We start from the raw sequence: 24,924 nt of genomic DNA on the forward strand, positions 1-24,924 counted from the left end.
GTAGTTTTCGCTACGAGATATTTTGCGCGTCAAATGTGTTGTGCAATACACATTCTCATAATTTTGTGTTCCTGTAATAACATCATTATTGATTATTTAAGGTTTTTTCAGAAAAATTGAAATTATCGATTTTCCAAAAATCGATAATTATTGATTTTTAATGTTAAAACTGTGTTTTAAAATATTTTTTAAAAATGAATTTTCTGGGAATTTTTTACAAAAATAAACTGAAAACCTGACCAGTAAAAAATTAAGATATGTGGCGACTGAAATTTTACACCAAAAAAAGTCGAATTGAATTTTTTTCTCTGGAAATTTTTTTTTCAAACACATTTTTTATGATTACCAAATATTTACAATAAATGTGGGGGGAATGAATAATAAATAAATTTTTAAAAAATCAAAGAATTTATCGATTGGAATCAAGAAGCGAATTCTCTCGAGCAATGACAGATTCGTCGAATTGAATGACGTAGGCGGTTCCGTTGTGCCAATGGGCGGTCACTTTGCATTTGAATGAGGCGCTCTGGAAAATTAAATTTGAAAAATGGGTTATTTTTAAGAAAAAAAAATATTTTAATTTACTGAAAAAAAATTTCATTTTTTTTGAATTTTTTTGTACTTTTCAAAAAAAAAATTTCAGAAAAACGTCCTTTTTTAGAATATTTTTTTAATTTTTCGGAAAATTTTTTTTTTTTTAGAAAACAATATTTTACTTTTCAGAAGAATTGTCATTTTTATGATTTAAAAAAAAATTCAGATTTTTTTTTGTAATTTTTCCAAAAAAAAAAAAAATTTTTTCCACAAAAATGTTCAGTTTTTTTCAGATTTTCAAGCACCTCAAGAATGGCTTCAACAATTCCGGCGGCAAAAGCCGCACAGTTGAGTACTCCCTTGTCACGTGGCACCGAGATGTACGTATTCACCATTGGATCCTTTTCGATTAGAAGATCTGCAAAAAAAATAATTTTTTTCCTTATTTCTGATAATTTACTACGAACCAGGGTTTTATCGAAAAATCTAAAAAATATTAGTTTCTCGATTTTTGATTCATGTTTTTTTGTTTTAAAAAATTTACAAAAAAAATGAGTTCAAAGTTCCTGAAAACTTTCCAGAAATCCATAAATGCCGCGAAATTTGATTTTTTCCAAAAACTCGTCGGTAAAACTATGAAATTGAGAGGTAATTTATGCGGAAATTTTAAAATTTTATAATGTTTTTTTTCTGAATTTATTGGAAATGTTTTGGATTAAAAAAACATTTTTTTTTAGTTTTTTTGATGGAAATTGTTGGAATTTTTATTTTTTATTTTATATTGGAATTTTTTTTAATTAAAAAAATGTTTTTGGAATTTTTTTTGAAATTTTTTTCGATTTTTCTAAAAATATTTTTTGATTTTTTTTGGACTTTTTTTATTTCTCTAGGAAAATGAAATTGTTTGGAATTTTTTTTTAATTAAAAAAAAATGTTTGTGGATTTTTTTTGGTTTTTTGGATTATTTTCAGAATTTTTTATTGCAATTTTTTAGATTTTTCTTGGCATTTTTTGGAATTTTTTTGAACAGAAAATGTTTATTTAATTTTAAAATAATCAATTTTTATCCTAAATTTTCCATGTTTTTTCTCATAAACATATACTAAATTTGGTGGAAAATTGAATCTTATTCTTCATTTTCTGAGCATTTTTTGGATTTTTTTTTCAATTTTCAGAATTTTTTCATTTTTCTTCAAAATCCCACTAACAAGTGCAATGATCATCATTAGATCTCTCCAATTTATCAGCTTCTTTTCCGAACAAATTCTTCCAAACAGTCGATTTAATGAACATGAGCATTCCGAGCAACTTGGTCTCCCGTTTGTATCCTTTTTCCCGAAGAGTAATAATATCAAACATTCGAAGTCCCACTTGTTTCCCATAAGACGCAATTTTATCATGAATATCCGTTACGGTTTCCGAACGATTTTGTGCGTAGAGAACCATTTCTGAGAAGAGTACGGCAAATGTGGACAGATTGATCTCCGTTTTGCCGCGGCTCAGCGATTTATCGAGGATTCCAGTAGTTTTTGCCATTTTTCTGGAAATTAAAAAAAAAATAAAAAGGGTATTTTAATGACGGAAAAGACAAGCAAAGAAAATATAAAAATTTAATAAGAGTTATCTGAAAAATAATTGTTTTTTTCATAAAACATTCAAATTTTTAGGAAAATCGATAAATTTGTAATTTTTTTGTTTCAGTTTTTTTTTCGATTTTTATGACAAATTTTTTTTGACTTTTTCATTTTGATCTACAATTTTCAATTTTTAATTTTTAATTTATTTCGCGCTTTTCGAGAAAAATGAAAAATTTTCTGTAATTTCTCAATTTTGTGTCATTAAAACTTTTTCTCGTTTTTTTTTGAAATTTTGAATTTGGCGCACAATGTGTTTTTTTTTTTGGAAAATTTCAAATTGGCGCTAAAAATTTTTTTTTCTGGGAATTTCGAATTTGGCGCCAAATAAGTTTTTTGGAAATTTCTAATTCGGCGCCAAAATAAAAAAAAAATAATGTTGATTTGGCGGCAAAATTTATTTTTTGGAAATTTTGTATTTGGCGCCAAAAATTAATTTTTTGGAAAATTTTGAATTTAGCGGTAATTTCTTTTGGAATTTTGAATTTGGCGCCAAAAATTAATTTTTTGGAAATTTTTGAATTTGGCGTCAAAAAATTTTTTCTGGGAATTTTGAATTTGGCGCCAAAAATTAATTTTTTGGAAATTTTTGAATTTGGCGCCAAATTTGTCTCCCTACACTCTCTGAACAAATTCCCCCTATAAAAATAGGTTAATCCCAGGAATAGGGGGACCTAAAAGAAGCTCCATGGCAACGAGCCAACTACTGGAGAGCATGAGAGATGAAGCAGGAGAGGGACACCCACACACACAATCCATAAGACCCCCTCCCGAAAAAATATATATATATATATATTCCTTCTATATTACTACTACTACTTCCTCCTCACAAAATGGACGATGAATTGGCAAAAAGTGATATCAAACATTCACAGTTCCATAATTTACTCATTCGTCCGAATATCGGAGAATTCCTGGGAGCTGTTATTTTCTCGTTTTTAGGTAGGAATACATTTAAATGTGGAGTACCGAAATTTGAGACTTTGCTTTTTTAGACCCAAAATGGTTAAAAACTACCAAATTTCGTAATGAGATGCTCTAAAAACTGTTCAAAAAAAATTTATGGCCGCTCAAAGTTTTGGAAAAAATGATGACTTATTTTTAGCTAAAATCTCAAATTTTGACAACTTTTCAGTGTCGCAGCGGTTGGAACTTAATTTTTATTTAATTATTATCCTTTAATACACGTTTTCAAAATTTATTAGGTTTGTCGTTGATTGAGATGGTTTTTTGGTCGATGCGGGCACAAACTTGTATCATATTTGTGCCCACATCGACCGAAAAAGCATCTCAATCAACGAAATAACACCTAATAAAATGCCATAACATGCATTAAAGGATGATAATTAAATAAAAATTAAGTTCCAACCGCTGTGACACTGAAAAGTTGCCAAAATTTGAGATTTTAGCTAAAAATAGGACATTTTTTTCCAAAACTTTGAGCGGCCATAACTTTTTTTTGAAAAATTTTTAGAACGTCTCACGAAATTTTGTAGTTTTGGACCATTTTAGGACTAAAAAAGCAAAGTCTCAAATTTCGGTACCCCGCCTTTTCGAGAAAATCAAACTTCGGCATTTTTTTCCAAATTTTTCAATAAACGAAAACTCATTTAAAGGATGACTAACAGTTCTGACTATTTTAAACGTATAGACCCAAGATGAGCTCAAATTAACGAATTTCGTAATGAAACTGCTCAAAAATTGTTCATAAATTTTTTATGGCGGTTCAAAATTTCAAAAAAAAATTACACTGATTTCAGATAAAACCTTGAATTTTAGCCATTTTTCTGTGTCGTATCTGGCTGAAGTTCACTTTTTTAGAATTATCATCATTTATTGCATATGTTGGTAGTTTATCTCATTTTAATTCGTTGATTAAGGTACATGTAAAGACGATAGGTAACCAATCCACCTATCGGCTTTAAATGTACCTTAATCAACGAAATTAAATGAGATAAACTACCGAAATATGCTATAAAAGATGATATTCCAAAAAAAAGTCAACTTCAGACAGATACGACACAGAAACATGGGCAAAATTCAAGGTTTTAGCTAAAATCAGTGTAATTTTTTCAAAATTTTGAACCGCCATAAAAAATTTTTGAAAAAATTTGAGCAGTTTCATTATGAAATTCGTCCATTTGAGCAAATTTTTTGGTCTATACGTTCAAAATCTTCCAAACCGTTAGTCGCCAAAGTCCAAAATAGTCTGAAATTCAAAAAAACCCACAAAGATAATGAAAAAATCGATGGAGTATGAAAAATTCAAATTTTGCTAATTTTCCTTTAACCCTAAAATTAGAACTGGCCAACAACCAATCAGATGAAATAGGCGGAGTCCGAATATACGCTGATTGGTGTATTCCGACTCCGCCTTTTGCATCTGATTGGTTGGAGAGTTCTCATTTCAAGGGGGGAAAGGGAAATTAGCCAAAATGTGTAAATTGGGGTTTTTAAATTAGGTTTTTTCATTTTTTCTGTGGCATTTTTAAACTTCAGACTAGTTTCAGACTATTTTAAGCATTTAAAATAAATTTCAGCGTGCTTTGCGGGACAATATCAACGCTCCAATGACCTAGTCTACCCATTTCTCTCGGCATTCTCACTATACATTGCTAGATGTCTAGTTAGTCATCTTACGCCTGCACATTTAAATCCTGGTGAGCATTTTTTTTTTCGTTAATAGATTAAAAATTGTCCCAAAAACCCCAAATTCCTAATGAGACTTGTTTAAAAATTTTAGAACATTTTTTTTAATGGTGGTTCACAATTTCAAAAAAATGTGATTTTTTTTCCAATTTTTTCCAATTTTTTTGAAAATTAAAAAACCTAATATAAAGGTGGTGTAGTCGAATTTTTTAAATTACTTTATTCGACTCAAAATTGTCTGAAAACACCAAATTTGATAATGAAACTTCTTAAAAACTTCTCAAAAAAAAAAGTTATGACAGCTCAAAAAATGGCCTAAAATTAAATAAAATTTGAAGCTTGACAGACTTGTCACGCGGCTGGAAACTAACTTTTTTAAAATCACCGCCTAATTATGGGTATACAGTTTTCAACTCGATTTTGAGACATTTAAGCCAATAGTTACCAAATTTTACCAAATCTGATAATCCATCGACCTTAGATGCACCAACATCGAGTTGAAAACGCAAGATAATTACATTATATACTCAAAATTTGACAGTGATTTCAAAAAATTTAGTTTCCAGCCGCTGACAAGTCGGGCAAATTTCAAATTTTAACTAATTTTGGGCCATTTTTTGAGCTGTCATACCTTTTTTTTAGAAGTTTTCAAGAAATTTCTTCATGAAATTCGGTGTTTTTAGACAATTTTGAGTCTAAGAAAGCAATAAAAAATATTCGACTACACCGCCTTCAAACTACCCAAAATGGTATGGAGTATAACACTATAATAGTATCAAAAAATATGATTCCCAATAAAAATTAAGGAAATTTTCAGCAATATCGCTACTTCAATGGTTACGAAACGAGATTCCATTAGTGTTACTAATAACATTCTGTTTCGTTCAACTCATTGGATTCCTATTCGGTGTTACTCTATTTCGAGCATTGGTTACACAAACTGAATTCAACGACTATATAGTTATGTACGAGATTGTCGCCGTCGATGGAACTAGGAAAATCAATAGGTTACAGGTATTTGAAAATGAAGCAGCAGTGTTTATTGCGGCTCAAAATTTCCAAAAAAAAAAAGGTCTAATTTTAGCTGAAATCTGCAATTTAGGTCATTTTTCCGTGTCGCCGAGGTCGGAAGTTGATATGCAATAAAGGTTGATAATTGTTAAAAAGCCAACTTCCGACCTCAGCGACACGGAAAAATGACCTAAATTGGAGATTTCAGCAAAAATTAGGCAATTTTTTCAGAATTTTGAACGGCAATAAAATCGAACGCCGTTTTTTATAACTAAATGCGAATTTAGGCATTCCTATTGGAAGTGGTATTATCTATGATATTCTTCATGGCAAATGCACTGGAAGACCGTCAGGAGCCTACTGTAGCCGCTACATGGGTTAGTTGAATTGAGTACTGCCGTTTTTCCAATTCTCGGCAAATTCGGCAAACCGGCAATTTGCCGATTTGCCGGAAAAACGACAAACGTTAGGTTTGCACACTTTCTGGAAACTTCAGAATTTCAATTTTTTGCCGGAAAAAATGAAATTGCCGGAATTGAAAATTTCCGGCAAATTCGTCAAACCGTCAAATGGAAATTTCTGACTAATCAGCAATTTGCCGAAAATGAAAATTTCCGGAAAATTCGGCATATCGGCAATTTTCCAAAAATAACAATTTCCTGCAAATCCGGGAAACTGACAAATTGGCAAAAATGGAATTTTCCGGCAAATTTGGTAATTTGGCCAATGGGCAAATTTCCGTCAAATTCGGCGAATTCGGCAAACCGGCAATCTGCCGAAAAAGAAAACTTCCAGCAAATTCGGCAAACCGGAAATTTATCAAAAATGCAAATTTCCGGCAAATTCGGCAAACCAGCAATTTGCCGAAAATGAAAATTTTCAGCAAATCCGGGAAACCGGCGATTTGCTGAAAAATGCAAAATTTCGGCAAACGGAAAATCGCCAAAAATGAAAATTTTCGGCAAATCGGCAATTTGCCAAATATGAAAGTTTCCGGCAAATTCGGCAAGTCGGCAAATTGCCGAAAATGAACATTTCCAGCAAAACGGCAATTTGCCGAAAATGAAAATTTCCGGAAAATTCGGCATATCGGCAATTTTCCAAAAATAGCAATTTCCTGCAAATCCGGGAAACTGACAAATTGGCAAAAATGGAATGGGCAAATTTCCGTCAAATTCGGCAAACCGGCAATCTGCCGAAAAAGAAAACTTCCAGCAAATTCGGCAAACCGGCAATTTATCAAAAATGCAAATTTCCGGCAAATTCGGCAAACCAGCAATTTGCCGAAAATGAAAATTTCCAGCAAATTCGGGAAACCGGCGATTTGCTGAAAAATGAAAATTTTCGGCAAATCGGCAATTTGCCAAATATGAAAGTTTCCGGCAAATTCGGCAAACCGACAATTTGCCGAAAATCAAAATTTCCGGCAAATCGGCAAATTGCCGAAAATGATCATTTCCAGCAAAACGGCAATTTGCCAAAAATGAAAATTTCCGGCAAATTCGGCAAACTGCCGGAATTGAAAATTTCCGGCAAACGTGTAATTTACCAAAAAATGAACATTTCCGGCAAAACCGGCAATTTTTGCCGATTTGCCGAATTTTCAAAATATTTCCAGGGATTCATCCAATTCGTATCGTACCCCCTCTATGGCTTCACTTCAAATATTTCCTTGCTTCTGGTCACATCAACAGTATCCTACATCTTTTCCCCGTTAACAACTCCATCATTTTTACTACTGTATCTCAATGTATTCGCATCATTGCTCGCCGTTATGCTTGCCTGGTGTATTGATATGTACGAAAAATTTACGAAAAAAACTGAAATTTTACGAAAAATCACATTTATTCAATTGTTTCCGATTTTTTCACTTTTTAGCGTGATTTTTTGAAACTTTCCCAAAAAATTTCCAGTCAAAAGTAATTTTTTCCAGAATTTTTAAGAAAAAAACGTTTTTTTTTTTCGATTTTTTACCGGTAAAATGCGTGTATTGTGTATTTTTTTATATGTAAGTTGGGAGTGTTTTTTTTCGCGAAAAAACTGAAATTTTACGAAAAATCGAATTTTTTGAGTATTTTTTTCACTTTTAAGCTCGATTTTATGGAACTTTTCAAGAATTTCCCCACAAAATTAGATTATTTTTCCAGAATTTTAAAGAAAAAACGTATTTTCCAACAAAAAAAAGTTTTTTTTTCTCATTTTCTACCGGTAAAATGCGTGTATTCATATTTAAAGGGTTTTTTTTAACGAAAAAAACTGAAAATTTTCAAAATTTGGAATTTTTTTTTGAATTTTTTTTTGAAAAAATAACTGTTTTTTTTTACCTTTTTAGCTTGTTTTTATGGAAATTCTCAAGAATTTCTTGTAGATTTTTTAAAAATAATTTTTTCCGGAAAAATTCGAAAATCCGATTTTTCTTAACTCAATTTTCACTTTTTTGCCAAAAATTGTTCCAAAATCGTTTTTTTTTTTTTTGGAATTTTCTGAATATTTTCAGTGAATCTTTGAACTTCTGTGCATTTTATAGGTACAAAATCGAAAAAAAAACGTATTTTCCAAAAAAAAATTTTTTTTTTCGATTTTCTACCTGAAAAATGCACAGAAATTCAAAGATTTACTGAAAATATTCAGAAAATTCTTTAAAAAATCAATTTTTTTCGAGAAAAATTCAAAAATTTACTTTAAATATCGATTTTTGAACAATTTAGCGGCAAAATTGAAATTTCGATACTTTTTTCGAAAAACTCATTTTTTGGACCAAAAAACTTGAAATTTTTGAGAAAAAACGATGATTTATCCCGAAAATTACAGCTTTTCGGGATGAAGCTCGATTTTTTGAGAAAAATCGGTGAAATTATCGATTTTTAATTCAAAAAAAAATTAGATTTTTAATATAAAAAATCGCTGAAAATTCCTTTTTTCAGAATATCTCGTCCGAGCCCTGCAGCTATTGGAGAATAATTTTCAGTTTCTTTTTTTTCAAATTTTCAAATTTTCAAAACAATTAAAATAAATGAAGTGATATTAAAAACAGGCCTGTTTCTATCAAAAAAAAATCTGAACAACATTTTCTTCCAATTTGAACCGCAAGAAAACGTTTATTAAATTGGATATATGTGTGTGTGTATGTCGAAAAGGTGAACATCACACACACACACATTTTTCAATGGGGTGGAGAAAAAGGGAAAACTAGGTGTGTGTTTTTGATGATATAAGCACAACAGAAAGCGAGAAAAAAAAGATTCTCAGGACGAGTGGGGGGTACTGTAGGTTGCTCCCCAGATAGGAAAATTGGAAGAAAAAATAACAAAAAAAATAAGAAACTTTTTTAGCCAGAAATATATATGTGCTCGGGTGGTGGGAAAAAAATGATGACATTGAGAGGGGATCAAAGGGGGATCAAGAAAATATGGAAAAAATAATTGATTTTTTTTCTCATTTTTCAGAAAGGGGCAGGGGAAATATGAGTGTGAATGAAAAGAAAACACAAATAGAATATTAATATTCTCAGATAATGTGATACTACTTGGTGGTTGGGGGAGAAGAAATCATCTACATTCCATTGTCAAAGAAGGAATGCGGCTGGAACATATTGTGATTATGTTGCTGCTGTTGCTGAGGAGCCTGACCACCGCGGAGCTGTTGCTGTTGAGTTGGTGGATTGTGCCATGGAGATTGTTGTCCCATTGAGAAACCTGGAGGACCTTATCGACGGTTATTATGGTTGATGAGTTATGATATTTTTAGTTTTTTTTTTTGTGGGAAAAATCATGAAAAAATCGATTTTTCGCTGAAAATTGAAAATTCTTGGAAAACACGTGAACTTGGGCGCGAAAAATTGACATTTTCGCAGTTAGAAAATTAAAAATTCTGTTTTATTCCAATTTCGGCACATTTTGCGGCAATTTTTCAAGTTTCAAGCGCAGAGTGTCTTGGAGCTTGAAATATTGCTTTTTCGTGAGGAAATGATCTACGGAATACGAAAATGACGGAAATTTCCAGAAATTATTGATTTTTACGGGCCAAAAATCCCGAAAAACTGGAAAAAAAACTTTTTTCAGGATTTGCAGAAAATATAAAGTTTTCAAATTTTCATTTCTATAGATTCGAAAGCGTTTATATATATATTTTTAATGACAAATTGTTCAAATTTCAATAAATATTAGATTTTTCGTTGGGAAATGATCTACGGAATACTAAAATTGCCGAAATATATGATTTTTTCGGGCCAAAAAATTACGAAAAACAGGCAAAAACAAATTTTCCCGCAATTTTCCATTTCCTGTTTTTTTTCGCAGAAAAAACCTCGTTTTTTGTGATTTATAGAGAAAATAGTCGTAAAAATGTGAAAATTTGAATTTTAACGATGAAATTCAATTTTTCGAACTTTATAGCGTAATTTTGCATGTACAATTTCAAGAATCGATAATCTAGGCCAGAAAATATCAAATTTTTGCGGATTTTTCTCTAAAAATTACCAATAACCATAATAACCAAGAATGATGAAGAATAGCATTTCTTAAATAATTTCTGGCGAAACCATTCCTCAAAAAAGCCATTTTATGGTGAAATATCTTTTTAAAACGCGAAAAAGCGTTTTTTTTTTCGAGTAAAATCATGTTTTTCAAGAATTTTGAATTTCCTCGTATTTTTCTCCAAATATAGCCAAATTTTTACCTTGACTACTAGCCAAGTCTCCAGCTCCATTGTGCTGAGGAGCCATCATACGATTCGGATAATCTTGTTGAGAAGAGTTCTGTTGCTGCTGTTGCATTCCAGGCGCCGCATTCCACAAATCTCCATATCCACGTTGCATTCGACTTGTCTGATGATGATGGTGCATTTGATTCTGCTGTTGATGTTGTTGCTGATAAGTCGCCTGGCTCATTGACATTGAAGCCTGTTGCTGCTGTTGCTGCTGAGGTTGAGATTGACTTGATTGTGAACGAAGATATGATGGTTGTGGTGGAGCTTGTTGCTGCTGTTGCTGTGGAGCACCAGTTGAGCTCAATCCACTTGCCATTGAGTTTTGAGAGCCCTGAAGATACTTGGAAAACGTTTAGTATTGATTTTTGAGGAAAAATCTGAATTTTTAGTTTAATTTAGTTAGGATTTTTGAAAAATTCATGATTTTTTGTGTAAAACTGAAAATTTTCGGAGAAATTTGACTCAAAACTGTCAAATTTTCAGCAGCAAAAATAAGCAAAACATTTCAGCCAAAATCGGTAAAATACTTGATTTTTGAGTTTTTATAAATGTTTCTCGAACATTTTAAATTAGGAAATTTTGATTTTTAACGCAAAAAATTAAAATTTGTAGTTTTTTAGTGAGTTTCTGATGAAAATTGCTCATCTTTCCGATTTTTCCAGTGTAAATTGAATTTTTGAACATTTTCAGTTAGAAAATTTGATTTTTAGAGTTAAAAATTAGAAGTTTTTGTAATTTTCAGTGAAAATTGATTATATCGAGTTAAAATAGGCAATTTTGCGACTTTTTCGTTAAAAATCGTATTTTTCTAGTTCTTTTAGCTTAAAAATTGTGATTTTCGGGGAAAAAAGGCTAGAGAATGAAAAATTGTTAATTTTCACTCAAAAATTACCAAATTTTCATAATTTTTAGGGAATTTAACGTGTTTTTGGAAAAAAACTTCTTACCCTCAAAAAGTCAGAACCAAGACTTCCATTTCCATTTCCATTCGCCGCCCAAATATCCTTCTGGAACGAATCCATCGACGAATTAAACTCATTTGACGATGGTGGACGAAGATCTCCGAGATTCCCAATCGTATTCCACGACCACAGTGATGACGGAGCATCCGATCCACCAGGCTTCATTGCCGTCGGCGGAGATGGTCCACGTGGAACACGAGCACGCGATGGAGCAGCTGCAGCAGCCGGAGCTTCAGCGGCAACCGGCACCTGACGAGCTCCTCCAATCGGATTTCTCTGTTGTCCAATGACACCGGCCGGCGGTGGTGGTGGAAGGATCGGCGGTGGAATGACAGATGGTGATGGGGCGACGACTTGAACTGGTGGAGGCTTCACAAGGTTCGGAAGTGGATCAGCAGATGGAAGTTTGATGTCAAGAGTCTGTGACATTGTCTTAACACCGTTCTTGATCTGTTCGATTGCGTGGTCGTACTCGGCTTTCACCGATTTGATCTGAGCATCACATTTGTCAAGAGCAGCCTTCCATTCGCCTAGGGACTTGCGCATGACGTCACGGTCGCTGGCTTGGCGGACTCTGGAAAGAAAAAAAGCATTATTTAAGTGTTTTTGTTAAGAAAATCGGTTCAAATCAAAATTTTTACAAATTCTAAGATAATGGTGTCCAGAAAATTGTTTTTTGTTGAAAAATTGGTTTAAATGAAGGGTTTTTGGGCCAGAAAACCGAGATTTTTGGTTCAAAAAAATTTTTTTTTGATTAAATACTCTCAAAATGGGCACAACAATTTGCAAGATAATGGTGTTCAGAAAATTGATTTTTGTTAAGAAAAATGGGTTAAAATTAAGGTTTTTGGCTCAGAAAACGGAAATTTCAGGCGAAAATTGAATATTTTGATTAAATACTCCTAAAATGGCCCGAACACCCGAATTTTATAGCGATAATGATTAAAAATAGCTTAATCTTAGCTAAAATCTCGAATTTTACCAGCTTTTTTCGTGTTGCATCAGGCAGAAAATAGGCTTTTTTGGATTAATGTGCTATTTTGGCCAAAATTTTTGGAAAAATTCGTAATAGACTACCAAAATACCACTATAATCGAATAAAATTGGAGTTTTTATAGTTTCCGAGCGAATTTTACCTATAAAACCGAAATAAAGGTTTTTGGCTCAGAAAACCGGGATTTTTGGCAAAAATGGACTGAAAAGGTAGAATTTCATGATGTTACTGCTGAAAAATCGCTTAATCTTAGCTAAAATCTCGAATTTTACCAGCTTTTTCCTGACAAAACCGCCAGAAAAGAGGATTTATTGGATTATTGTGCCATTTTGGTCGATTATTAGGTGTTTTTTCGTTAAAAAAAAAACAAAACAGCAACCAAAATATACAAAATAGCACTACAAGCGAAGAAAACTCAATTTCCGGCGGTTCGGTGGCTTCTACACGAAAAAAAGGCAAAATCTGAGATTTTCGCTAAAATCGGGTTTTTTGAGCACTTTCGTTGAAAAATGTGGGCTTTTGAGGCGATTATGCGTGAAAACTCAGAGAAAATCACCGAAAATTGAGCATTTTCAGTAAAAACCAATCCTTACCGCTTCTCAAGTGTCTCAGTCTCAGTATAACCGTGCTGAATCGCCTCCCGACGCTTCTTGAACTCCTCAAGCGCGGCCGTCCACTTGTTCTCCATCACACACACCTCCGCGGCACGTGCTCGTTCGGTCATCGACGTCAATTGCCCACCAACAGCCTTCTTGTCCTTCTCAAATTTCTCCTTTTGCCGTGTAACGTCCTCCAACTCCTTACGCGCCCGATCACGCTCCTTCTCCCGTTCGACAATCTCAATCGATTGCTGACGAATCGTCTGCAGATCTCGATCCTTCTCCTTCTTCGTCTTGGCACGCTCCTCGGTTGACTTCTTCTTCAAAGTCTCCAACTCCTTCCGCACAACTTTGGCCTTCTCCTCGAGCTCATTGAGCTGAACCTGAAGCGTCGTGGCGCGTGTCTCCTCCTTCGTCGCCTTGTTCTCCGCCTTTTTCAACGAATTCTTCAGATCCTTGATCTCCTTCTGAGCCTTCAGATTCTTATCAAACTCTTCCGTAGCTCGCTTATCATTCTCATCATATCTCCTCTCATTCTTCTTCCGATCTTCTGCAGCCAACTCCAAAGCTTCATGAGCCTTCGTAACCTTCGTCATCATATCTTGTTGATTAGCAGCGTGTTGGGTGACAAGCTTCTTCACACTCTCCGCGACAACGCCATTCTCACTGGTAACCTGCGTGAAGATTCGATGGAATGCTTCATTGTTCGAGTTGATCATGCTCATCATCGGTTGAATCTTACGATGAAGCTCCTTGAATCCTTCGAGAGCATCACGCATTCGATGAGTCTCCCCATCTCCTTGAATCAACGCGTGAGCACTTTCCGAAGTCTTCAAGAACTCTGATACACGCCCACGCTCCTCGTTACGATCCGAATCAAGAACCACTTGCTTCATGGAACGTTTTGCGATGACTGTTGGTCTTCCATTCGATACAGACTTTGCACTGGATCCAGAAGTAGCAGCTGCACTTGTGGTGGTTTTCTTGTTGTCGGCTTGTCGCTTCTGATCCTTAACAAATCCACCGGAAAGCTTCTCCTCGAAAATGTCCTTCAACCGATCACACTCTGTAACGGTTCGCTGTGAATTCGTCAACGCCGTCCGAGCACTCTCCAGACAATTATTGACACAGCTCACTGTTTCACGAAACTCGTGATCCAGCGATACGATCAACGGATTCAGCTTGAAATTGAGCTCCTCGAGCAGCTCCCGACGATCCTGATCGCTGAGCCGAGCGAGTACACCATCCGGATCCACATATCCACCCAATGCTCCCTCGACGTCAAGCCATTTTTTGATGAGCTTCTCAGCATTCACCAGTTGACACAGCTCCTCTGAAGATGCGGTGGCCGCCGTCGGCGTATTCGATGGTAAAACGTCGAGCACTGCAGCCGAAAACGCGTCCTCTCCCTCACTGCTCTCTCCGCCAAAGATCTTCTCAATCGAGTCGCCCGGGGCTGCGGCGATGCCGGTTTGCGAGAAGTACACGTCCTGGAAAACAGTGTCTTTTCCCTCTTCGGTTCCTCCAAATTTGCGGATCACCGACGTGGCGAGCATATGCTTAAAGAAAACCTTATTTGAAATTAGACATAGAACACCCGCGTCGGTTTTTTTTGGTTTTATGATTTGTGATCAGGGTTGCTGCATGATTTTATGGTTTTTTGAGTAAAAATTTGATCTAGAAATGAGGCACCACGTTTTCAAGATCTACGAAAACAAGATCTACGTTTTCAGAATCTGGCACCGTGCCAACTGCGGTTTTCTCCTTGAAAAACGAAACAATGATGCTCCGATGTTACGCGTCACGTGTTGTTTAGTGTTCAGAAAAATATTTTCTGAAATTTTCGAGGCCCCACCAAAACAGGATGCAGGGGGGGGGGGGGCGGAGCAAATCCGCAACCACCGCACGCTTATTTCGCAAACCTCGCACGTTTTTTCCTTGATATTGTTTCATTTTTTCAAGAGAAAAAACGTGCGGTGGTTGCGAATTTGCTCCGCCCGCTGCATTCTGTTTTGGTGGCGCCTCGAAAATTTCAGAAAATATTTTTCTGAACACTAAACAACACGTGACGCGTAACATCGGAGCATCGTTGTTTTTCATCGAGAAAACCGGAGTTGGCACGGTGCCAGATACTGAAAACGTAGATCTTGTTTTCGTAGATCTCGTTTTTGAACAGATCTTGAAAAAGTGGTGCCTCCAAAACTTCACGAAATCTCACAAAAAAGCAGCAGCAACGCCTGACCACACCTACAACTCACCTGGTCGAACATTGAATTGCCGGCCGTATCCTCGAGCACACTTCGTAGAGCCTCCTCAAAGTCCGTCTGCACCATACGATCACAAACCATCACATCCTCGTCGTTTTCGCCCTGGAAACTCTGAAACATTGAAACAGGCATAGAAACGAGTGTGTATTGAAGGGGACACGATACCACCACAACGGGTCGTTCGTACAACCCGAGCTCCTTCAGCACCTGCTCGGCCTTATTCACCTCCTGAATCCGAAGTGTCGTCTCGTCGTCCCAAGCGGTCGGATCACCGTCTTCTGTCTCGTCGTGACCACTTCCGAACAACTCCAAAGTGCTACACTCATCTGCCTGACTTCCATAATCACCCTCATTGTACTCTTCGTCGTCAAACTCGATTTCTTCCTCTTCATCACTTCCCAATGCCTTCTCATCTGGAGAGTCTTCCGATTCGGTCTGTTCATCAGCTTCCAGCTCTTCCTTTGATCTTAACAGATCCTTCTTGAGAGCATCATCCGATTTGCTGCTCTTTCGCTTCTCGACGAGATCTACAAAAGGGCCGTGTTTTTTTTTTCTAAAAACGTTTCAATTTCACTCGTTTTGGCCGAAAAATTTTTCATTTTGAATAGAAAGAATTTTTCCAAAAATCAATTTTTTTTAACTCAAAAAGCTTTTTTTTTAACTCAAAAAGAAAATACACTATTTTTCCCGGGATTCAAATAGTTTTGGCGAAAAAATAGCCTAGTTTTAAAGTAAAATGACGATTTTCATAAATTTACAACTAGAAAAACGAGAAAATTCCATTTTCAGATGGAAAACCAAATTTTTTCCGAAGAAAACTCAATTTTCAAGTTAAAAAAGTAATTTCAACTTTTAAAAAAGCCCTAAATACATTAGTTTTTCCTAGGATTTGAATGGTTTTTTGCAACAAAAAAAAATGACGCGGTTTTCCATTAATTTACTACTGGAAAAACGAGAAATTTGCAATTTTCAGTAGCGAAATCAAGTTTTAACTTAAAAGTAACCTAAAAGTCAAAAATCCTTTAGTTTTCCGGGATTTCAATCGTTTTTCTGCAAGAATGTCACAATTTTGAAGCAAATTCCATTTTCAGTAGCAAAACCAAGTTTTTTTCTTTAAAAATTGGATTTTAAACCTAAAATAGTCAAAAATCCACTTTTTTTAGCGAACAATTTTCCAATTCCAATAAGTAAAATGAAGATTTTTAATTGTTTTTTAAATAAAGTAAAATTATATCTATCACTAAATTTTACTAAAATTACCGAATTTTCGGCTATTTTCCCGTAAAAACTGAATTTAAGCTTTTTTTGCGATACACAGGTGGAAAAGACAGAAATGTTCAAAATTTTACGTCGAAAATAGTTTTAAAAAAAAATAGATCTAATTAATTACTAAGTCACGAGCCATTATATTCTATCAAAAATGATTTTAAAATCAATTTTTGACCAGATAAACGGTTTAAACTCCAGCTTCTCCTTACCTTTAACAGTCGGCCCACCAGTGTTGGTTCTCTGTTGATTGGTGTTGTTCCTGAAATGCCAATAAGATAATTATAGAAACTTTCACCCACTCCAAAAAAAAAAAACTCACTGATCATACGGCTTCTTCTTCTTCATTTGCTGAACAGTGACCACTGCACGCGCCTTCTTTCCACCCTTCGCCGTCATTTTCCCATTCAACGATTTCTGAGCACCAGTTAGCGCCTGTCGAAGTGACGTTGGTTTTCCGTGAGTCGTATCCGTACAAACTACAGGACCCTTCTCAATTCTCTCGATACTCTCGAAAAGCTTCGCATTCACAAATGTCTCCCGTTGAGTTTCGAGACGTTGATAGCATTCCTCGTCTTTTCCCTTACAGAACTTCATGGCACTTTGATTGGCTTCCAACGCGAGATCTATATTGTTCTTTTTCATTTGCATATCGGCCAGAACTATCCATTTGTTGATCTTATCAAGAAAGTCCTCGTGTGTCATCATGTTCTTCGGTGCTTCTGCTTTCACAGCAATCTCCAGTACTACGGTATCATCACGTATGTAGCCTTGTGCCTCGTCGATGATATCCTGCAAATGTTATGAGTTAGGTTTTTTTTTAACAAAAAACTTGAAATTTCAGAGAATAACGCCTTTTTTTGGTAATTTTGATTGAAAAATTAACATTTAGTGAAATTTAGTCAAAAGCTTGAGTATTATTACTCAATTTTTGATACTTCAGCGGCTTAAAATGAAATAAATTTGGCGGAATTTCAAAAATTCAATTTTAATTAAATATATCATCATTTTTCAGATGTTTTAACGGTGGTGTAGTCGAATTTTTTAAAAATTGCTTTATTAGACTCAAAATCGTCTGAAAACACCGAATTTCATAATGAAACTTCTTGAAAACTTTTCAAAAAAAAGTCATGACGGCTCAAAAAATGGCCTAAAATTAGTTAAAATTTGACATTTGACTTGTCAAGCGGCTGGAAACTAATTTTTTTTTAAATCACCGTCAAATTTTGAGTATACAATGTAATTAGCTTGCGTTTTCAACTCTGATTTAGGTATTTTAAAGTCGATGGACGGCGAGATTTTTAATTTTTTAAAACCAAATCTCGCCGTCCATCGACTTTAAAATACCTAAATCAGAGTTGAAAACGCAAGATAATTACATTGTATACTCAAAATTTGACGGTGATTTCAAAAAAAAAATTGTTTCCAGCCGCTTGACAAGTCAAATTTCAAATTTTAACTAATTTTAGGCAATTTTGTGAGCCGTCATAACTTTTTTTTTGAGAAGTTTTCAAGAAGTTTCATTATGAAATTCGGTGTTTTCAGACAATTTTGAATCAAACAAATCAATAAAAAATTCGACTACACCACCTTTAAAATGAGATAAATTCGGCGGAATTTCAAAAAAAAAAAAACCATTTTTATAAAATATATCATCGGTTTTGTGGTATTTTTAATTGAAAAAAATCTGAAATTTCATATTTTTCGCCTGAAACTTATGAAATTCAATTTTTAGTCAAATTTTCACATTAAATGGATCAATTTCGCCTCAAAACTCACCGCCCAAGTCATAAAACACGAGTAACCCCAGTCGTTTTCCTTCGATGTATACGTATGTGTCGTTCGTCGGGCAAAGTGGGGCACGTTTGGCTTGTACGAGATCATTCGCATGTCGGCTATCGCGTGGACGCTCCATTGGCTGGAAAAAGTGTGAATTTTCGGGGTTTTTGTTGGGAAAAAATGGCAAAAAATGCTAATTGGGTGGGAAATTTCACAGAAAATGTGGATTTTTGGCATTATTTCGACCCTGAAAATGGCGAAAAACAGCAAATTTCTGTATTAAAAATGGTAATTTGGAAGCGGAAAATGTCATTTTTCAAGAAATTTCACCGAAAATTAAATTTTTTTTGTGTTTTTTGCCAAGAAAAATGGCGAAAACAGCAAATTTTTGTATTAAAAATGGTAATTTGAAGCATTAAATGTGAATTTTTGTAATTTTTGGCAAAATTTCAGTCGTGAAAATGGTAAACTCAGCTTAAAATTGGGAATTCGAAGTTGGAAACTTCGACTTTCGATTTTTCTATTAATTTGAGCATTTTAAATCGAAACATGACAATTTTCAGGCCAAAAATGCGATTTTCGCCCAGTTTTGCAGTATTTTTCCACTTTTTTCGACACAGATTCAGTTAAAATACAATTTTTCGCGTTTTTTTCTCGAATTTCCCGGGCTCTCCAACATACTCAGAATAGGCTCTTTCGGGTGCGCATTGCAGGAAGAATCCCATGCATTTTTGTTGTTTCTTCTGAACCATATGCTGTTTCGGCATCACCATTATCTTCCACGAGACACCTTCGATCGATTTTGGCGGCGAGCACATTGTCTCCTCCAACTGCGAGAATCGATTGATTACGAGCCGAAGTTTGCAGTTCTCGTCGTTCCATGATGGTCCATCGACGGCTTTTCCGTTTGTCGCACCGGCCGCGGCGTTTGATGAGGAGGCGTTTGCGTTCGAATTCTGGAAGGGGCGAAAATTGAATTTTTTTTCAATAAAAATGGATTTTCATCTAATTTTCTGGGATTTTTTGTCTTTTTAAAGTCTTTTTTTTTTAAATTTTTGAAATTTAATCGCAAAACCGTTTCAAAATTTTATTTTATAAGAAATTTTCCTGGTTTTCAGCAAAAAAAAAAAAACAAAAAACTAGCAAACCTGTTTCTTTCCTTCACCAACGACGCCAGTCGTCGACGCGGCACGAGCCTTCTGTGTCGTCTGGCCTGCCTGCTGTGGTTGCGTCGTGTTCGTCGAACTATTCAGACTCGGCGGCTTCTTCTCACCAAAATAGGCTTCAATTTCGTTGGGCTTCACGCCTGCCGGTCCGGTTAGCTTCTTATCGGCCTGGAAAAATTCTCGTTTTTTTTCAAAATTTTAACTTCAGAATTCCTTTTTCTCGAAAAAACCGCCGGGAAATGCCTAAAAAACATGAAAAAATCGAAAAATTGATAATTGTCAAATTTTCCATAGTTTTAATCGTTGATTTCAGTGAATTTTGCCCAAAAATCAACAATTTTGATGTGTTTTTATCTGATTTTTACGCAATTTTCGCGTGGTTTACACAGAAAATTGAACAAATTTCGCTCAAAACTCACTGCTGGGGCTCCCGATGGTGCTGGCGACGAGGAAGCGGCTTGATTGGCTGGCGTGGATGCTCCGGAAGCAGATGCAGATGACGATGTTGTGTCGACTGAAATTTTGATTTTTTTTAATGCTTCAAAACGCGAAAAATGTCGCATTTTCTTCAATTTTCATAAATTTTTAAAGCAAAAATCGTCCAAAAATTCGGGTTTTTCTCGAATTTTACCAATTTTTCAGCAATTATATTACCTGCGCCTGTGCCTACATGTGACGTGGACGAGGACATCAGCTGGCTCATTTGTTGAAACACACTGGGACTTCCTTGCTCCGTCTGACATCCAACATCACAGCCTGTCTTCGTTCTAAAATATCGAGTTTGAGGATTTTTGTAGCAGAAACATGCGATTTTCTCCAAAAAATCATATAAAATAACCGAAATTTATGATTTTCTAGCGGTTTTGAACATTATTTCGGTAATTTTAACGTTTTTCACCAATAAAAATCGATTTTTCAACGCTAGAAATTTTTGAATTTCAGATGAAAAATCAATTTTTACTAATTTTCCTGTGAAATATGCAACTTTTTCAGAATAAAAAATCAAAAATGAAGGAAAACATCAATTTTTGATTGTTTTTCGTTAAAAAATCGATTTTATTTTCATCTTTTTGTAAAAAAAATCACTGAATAAAACATTAAACATCAATTTTTCAACAAAAACTACAGAAAATTGGAATTTTTTCACATTTCCCACTGTTTTCAAGCATTTTTCAGTATTCAGACTTCAAAATGCGTGGAAAAAACAATTTTTCCAAGCAATTTGGAGTTTCGATATTGAAAAAATTGCTCAAAACGGTGGGAAATGTGAAAAATAATCCAATTTTCTGTAGTTTTGTGGAAAAATTGTGTTTTAATTCATTTTTCATTCAGTGATATTTTATTCAGTGATATTTTTACAAAAAGATGAAAAATATCGATTTTTAACGACAAATTATCAAAAATAATAGATTTTTCCACGCATTTTGCAGTCTGAGAGGAAAATGTGAAAAATAGTTAAATTTTCTGTAATTTTTGTGGAAAAATTGGTTTTCAATGGTTTTTTCTAGTTTTCTGGACTTTTTTTTCACTTTCTCAGTGCAAAAGACCAATGTTCCGCAGAAACCGGTTCGGTTATACATCCTTATACATAGTTGTGTGACTGGTAATTCATCATATCACACACACACCCACACACAACAACGACGACGGCCCGATTCTATTCATAATGATTCATCAGTCCGTGTTTCTCTGCGTCTCTTCTCTCTCTCTCTCTTACCTGGCTTTTTTCTTCTGAATAACTTCACTTTGTCCTTCCATTTTTTGTGTGGTTTTTTTGGATTGTATAGGGGGGTTCCGTGGGGGTTTAGATGTTCGCGCTTTCAAGCAACTAACGAACTGCAATTGAATACGGTGCTGCTGCTGCTGCTCGTCGGTTGATTTGAGTCGAAAATCGATCGCAACGGTGTTTTTTTACTGGAAAATTTGATGGTTTTTGAAGGATTTTTTGGGGGTTGGAGAGGAGAAAAGCTGAGAATTTTGAATAAAATCAATGGGGAAAAATCCGAGATTTTTAGACCCTTTTGGGTCCCGCAGCGACTGTTTACGATTAAAAAAAACCAATTTTCTCGGAAAATCGCAATTAACGAGTACAAAATTCAACAAACTATGTATTTTCAGATATCAGGTTAATTTTCGTGGCGAGACCCGACAGGTGTTCAATTTTCACATAAAGCTCAAACCTTTAGCGTTCTGCTGTAAACTGCCACATTTTAATTGAATTTCACTGCGAAAAAGCGAAATTCGTGCAGATTTCGCAATTTTATCGCTTAAAACCACGAAAAGTGTGGAATTCATAGAAAAAATAAATTTTTTTTTCAAATTTTTAGTGGACTGAACAGTGAAAAATATTCGAATTTGTGCGAAAACTTTGAATTTACACAATTTCACTTTTTAAAAATTAAAGAAAATCATGCTTTTTTTTTCTGAAAATGAAAAAAAATTACCGACATTTCTGAAATTTTAGTGAAAATTCTTGGGATTCTGTGACTTTTTGCAGATAATTTACTCCATCGCAGCTCAAATTGACTTAAAAAAACTGACTATCTACCACTAAATGAGAAGATTTTCCCGTTAAAAAGTTCGCCACGAGTCCAAAAGTAACGAGCAAACAAGAGAAGCCGAGCCGACCGCAACGAGTCGAAAAAAAATCAATCAATTCGTAAATCGATGGGGAACGGAATGGGGGGAGAAAACGAAGACAATCTGCGGACTACTAGAGACCCGGAGAAGGAGGAGGTATACGACGACCCAAAAACTATTGTTGAAGAGAGAGAGAGCGAGCGGCGAAGAGAGAGATCACGACAATCCAAGAGAGCACGAGACAGCGTGTCGGATAAACCGAACGCGAGTAGAGAGACTGAGGGAAAACGACGCACAAGTCTTTGCTGCTGATGCTATTGGCGGCGGCGGTCGGGGGGCAGTCGGGCGACACCGACCAACCGACGGTCATATAGACACACATTGACGCGGGGAAGAGGAGAAGCGAGGGATGGAGAGACACGATGAAGAAGAAGAAGACACGTCGGAAATCGATCAAGTAGCCGCCAGCAGCAGTAGCTGCAGAAGTAGTAGTAGTAGTTGCATCATCGAGGGTCCTGTGAATCGTACGATCATGTGGAGAAACTTAATTTTTCGACATTTTTGAAAAAAAAACTTAAGATTTTTTAACAAAAAAAAAATTTTTTTTTTTTGAGGGAAAATCTTAAGATTTGAAGTCGAAAAACGAATAATTTCGATTTTTCGAATTATAAAAAATCGAAAATTTTCGATAAAAAACTAAAAATGCTCAGAAAATTAACCAAAATATGATTTTTTTTATATAGTTTTTATTTTCCAAAAATCGAAAAACCGACACCATTTCTCGGCATCTAACAAAATTCCCAAAAAAAATTGGAAAAAGGCGACCGTGCCTCCCTACATCCTGTATTTTAAGGATTTAGGAACAACAAAACCGAAATATGCACCTGGTATCAGAGTGTCTCATTTCGGTTTGATCTACGTAGATCTACAAAAAATGCGGGAGAAAAGCCGCAGAGTTCGCAATTTTTTGTAGATCAAACCGTGATGGGACAACCTGCCACCACTTGAATATGATTTAAAGCGAGAACAACGGAAAAATGGACACTGCCGTAGTATTAAAATTGAATCTTCCAAGGAATCTTGCATTTTCCTAATGAGGAAATTCAAATCATGTACTCTTTTCCAGAATTTCCTGCCGTTCTCAGAAAAATATAATCAATGATTCGACTATTTCTGGCCGTGACATAGGAAAACCTCCGGGCGTAATTTTCATATAAATATGCCGTATTGTGACCGTAGAAAATCCCCGAGAATTGGAAAAACTGGGATATTTTGTTGAAAAAATGCGACACTTTTGCACAAAAATTCCAAAAAATGAGAATTTCTCATTTCCCCCCTCAAGTTCTCGCTCATTTGAACGAAGTAAGGCGAAAAACCTGTGTAGGTGACAGCGGCGGGCGGATCAAAAACCCCAATTTCGCGAATTGGATTGATTCTCGAATGGTTGTTATAAAAGGAGTCGTCGTCGTCGTGGAAAGAATGGATCGGCTGACTGTCTGAGACTGGCCACAAGATGGGGAAAAAAGTAGTGGCAAGGACGAAGGAACGGATAGAGATGGCGGAAAACGATTACGGTATCTTCTTCTCATTTTTCTTCAGCGACAAACACACCAAGGAATTTCGTTTTGGTACTGGAAATAGTACTCAAAAAACCAAAAAATCGAGTTCAACGAGAACCTATAATCCTTCAGTGCGTTGGTCTTTGTTGACCGTTTACACCCATATAGATTCCGAGAACATACGTCATACAATACGTTGCATAAGGATTTTCCAGTGAAATCCTAAGAAATTGGCTCTGGGAGTGGAAAAACTGTGAAGAAATAGGCATTTAGAATATAGATTCGCAAGAAATTCGATAAAAATCTCCATAGAAACGTCCAGAAGACCGATTTCAAAGAAATCATGGTTTTCTTCAAGCATCAGTATTTAAAAATATTGATGGGGAGAATTGAACTTTGAACAATTATTTTAGCAGAAAAACGGCGGGCTCTGCAATTGCGACAAATTTTAGGTGACATGATGGAAAAGCTTCACATTTCGTGCATTATAAGAAAATTGATCGGTTTCGGAACAACTCCGGCAACTTTATTGAGTAGTTTTGGAGCCAATTCGTGTCTAATAGCACATTGGGTAGAAATTTCTCCAAGAAAAACGAACAAACCGTAAGAAATTTACCAGATGTTCAGATATATTCTACAGACCTGCTACTAGAAAAAACAGCGAAACAGTGATGGAATCCAGCAAATATCAGAGGAAACAAGAATGAAGCAAAACAATAATGGAAAAGCGCGGGTGGATGCGAAAACACGTTTCCCACCAACGAAATATCGATTTTTCGCGGAGATTTCGAAACAATAGATGATAATTCTGCAATAAAAGCACATCGTGAAGCTGAAAATAAAGAAGAATGATTAAAAACAAGAGTCCATAAGCCGATCAATATTTGACGGGCGCGACACTTGGCTAAAAATCGATTTTTGGAGGTTTCAAGTGGGTCAAAATGATTTTTCTGATTACTCACGTGTTTCCGGGTATTTTTGTTGTATATTTGTGTAGAAAATTTACAAAAATTACAGTAAAATTGGCGAAAAATCGCTGAAAATCGAGGAAAAAGGCTCTTTGCTCGCTGCCGTCTCCGCACTGCTAAATCGGTTTTCGTGGTGAGACCTACGCGAGTGGCGACGCCATGCGCCTTTAAACACGATTTATTTTCGAATTGTTTTTCTACATCGTTTTCTCTTAATTTCAGCTGGGAAAATTGTTTTTAATCGATTTT

General features: G+C 35.2%; 3 protein-coding genes, 2 non-coding genes and 1 pseudogene across 10 annotated transcripts; 4 read left to right on the forward strand and 2 right to left on the reverse strand.

The window, feature by feature from the left end:
• Window positions 1-321: 321 nt before the first annotated feature.
• trpp-5 (Trafficking protein particle complex subunit 5) lies at window positions 322-2,074 on the reverse strand. The gene is made up of 3 exons (NM_064192.7): window positions 1,743-2,074; window positions 840-952; window positions 322-526 (listed from the first exon to the last, which is right to left on the reverse strand). The coding sequence occupies exons 1-3, from the start codon at window positions 2,068-2,070 to the stop codon at window positions 410-412; spliced, it is 558 nt and encodes a 185-aa protein (NP_496593.1). The 5' UTR covers window positions 2,071-2,074; the 3' UTR covers window positions 322-409.
• Window positions 2,075-2,913: 839 nt separating this feature from the next.
• On the forward strand, window positions 2,914-8,859 carry aqp-12 (AQuaPorin or aquaglyceroporin related). Its single transcript, NM_001027309.3, has 6 exons — window positions 2,914-3,110; window positions 4,709-4,828; window positions 5,635-5,831; window positions 6,116-6,205; window positions 7,447-7,625; window positions 8,753-8,859. The coding sequence occupies exons 1-6, from the start codon at window positions 3,002-3,004 to the stop codon at window positions 8,787-8,789; spliced, it is 732 nt and encodes a 243-aa protein (NP_001022480.1). The 5' UTR covers window positions 2,914-3,001; the 3' UTR covers window positions 8,790-8,859.
• Window positions 8,788-24,779, reverse strand: pqn-87 (MATH domain-containing protein; the record flags this gene model as incomplete). Of its 5 annotated transcripts, none has more annotated exons than NM_001381625.2 (15): window positions 8,788-9,532; window positions 10,506-10,866; window positions 11,483-12,071; window positions 13,085-14,580; window positions 15,349-15,459; window positions 15,583-15,884; window positions 16,836-16,885; window positions 16,946-17,415; window positions 18,403-18,541; window positions 19,084-19,358; window positions 19,551-19,736; window positions 19,988-20,082; window positions 20,223-20,335; window positions 21,286-21,482; window positions 24,670-24,754. In NM_001381625.2, the coding sequence occupies 14 exons, from the start codon at window positions 21,324-21,326 to the stop codon at window positions 9,381-9,383; spliced, it is 4,380 nt and encodes a 1,459-aa protein (NP_001367160.1). In that variant the 3' UTR covers window positions 8,788-9,380. The 5 variants fall into 5 exon arrangements, with proteins under 5 accessions (NP_001367160.1, NP_496594.2, NP_001368162.1 ...); NM_064193.4 differs by having other exon boundaries at window positions 8,790-9,523; window positions 24,670-24,779; NM_001381626.2 differs by lacking the exon at window positions 24,670-24,754 and having other exon boundaries at window positions 8,791-9,523; window positions 13,085-14,661; window positions 21,286-21,481.
• On the forward strand, window positions 22,098-22,625 carry Y57A10A.37 (annotated as a pseudogene). The gene has a single exon. A coding segment is annotated over exon 1 (528 nt).
• On the forward strand, window positions 22,141-22,290 carry Y57A10A.39. The gene has a single exon (NR_051775.1). It is a non-coding gene; the product is annotated as an Unclassified non-coding RNA Y57A10A.39 (non-coding RNA).
• Window positions 22,441-22,615, forward strand: Y57A10A.38. Its single transcript, NR_051776.1, has one exon. It is a non-coding gene; the product is annotated as an Unclassified non-coding RNA Y57A10A.38 (non-coding RNA).
• Window positions 24,780-24,924: the final 145 nt, after the last annotated feature.

Source organism: Caenorhabditis elegans, chromosome II (assembly GCF_000002985.6).
Source record: "Caenorhabditis elegans chromosome II".
Taxonomy (NCBI): Eukaryota; Metazoa; Nematoda; class Chromadorea; order Rhabditida; family Rhabditidae; genus Caenorhabditis; species Caenorhabditis elegans.

Excerpts from the sequence above, each read along its gene's own strand:
- trpp-5 (NM_064192.7), bottom strand. The coding sequence starts at position 2,070 with ATGGCAAAAACTACTGGAATCCTCGATAAATCGCTGAGCCGCGGCAAA. Across the intron at positions 953-1,742 it reads TAATGATGATCATTGCACTT|ATCTTCTAATCGAAAAGGAT; the intron begins GTTAGTGGGATT and ends TTTTTTTTGCAG. Across the intron at positions 527-839 it reads TTGTTGAAGCCATTCTTGAG|AGCGCCTCATTCAAATGCAA; the intron begins GTGCTTGAAAAT and ends TTAATTTTCCAG.
- aqp-12 (NM_001027309.3), top strand. The coding sequence starts at position 3,002 with ATGGACGATGAATTGGCAAAAAGTGATATCAAACATTCACAGTTCCAT. Across the intron at positions 3,111-4,708 it reads TGTTATTTTCTCGTTTTTAG|CGTGCTTTGCGGGACAATAT; the intron begins GTAGGAATACAT and ends AATAAATTTCAG. Across the intron at positions 6,206-7,446 it reads CTACTGTAGCCGCTACATGG|GGATTCATCCAATTCGTATC; the intron begins GTTAGTTGAATT and ends AAATATTTCCAG.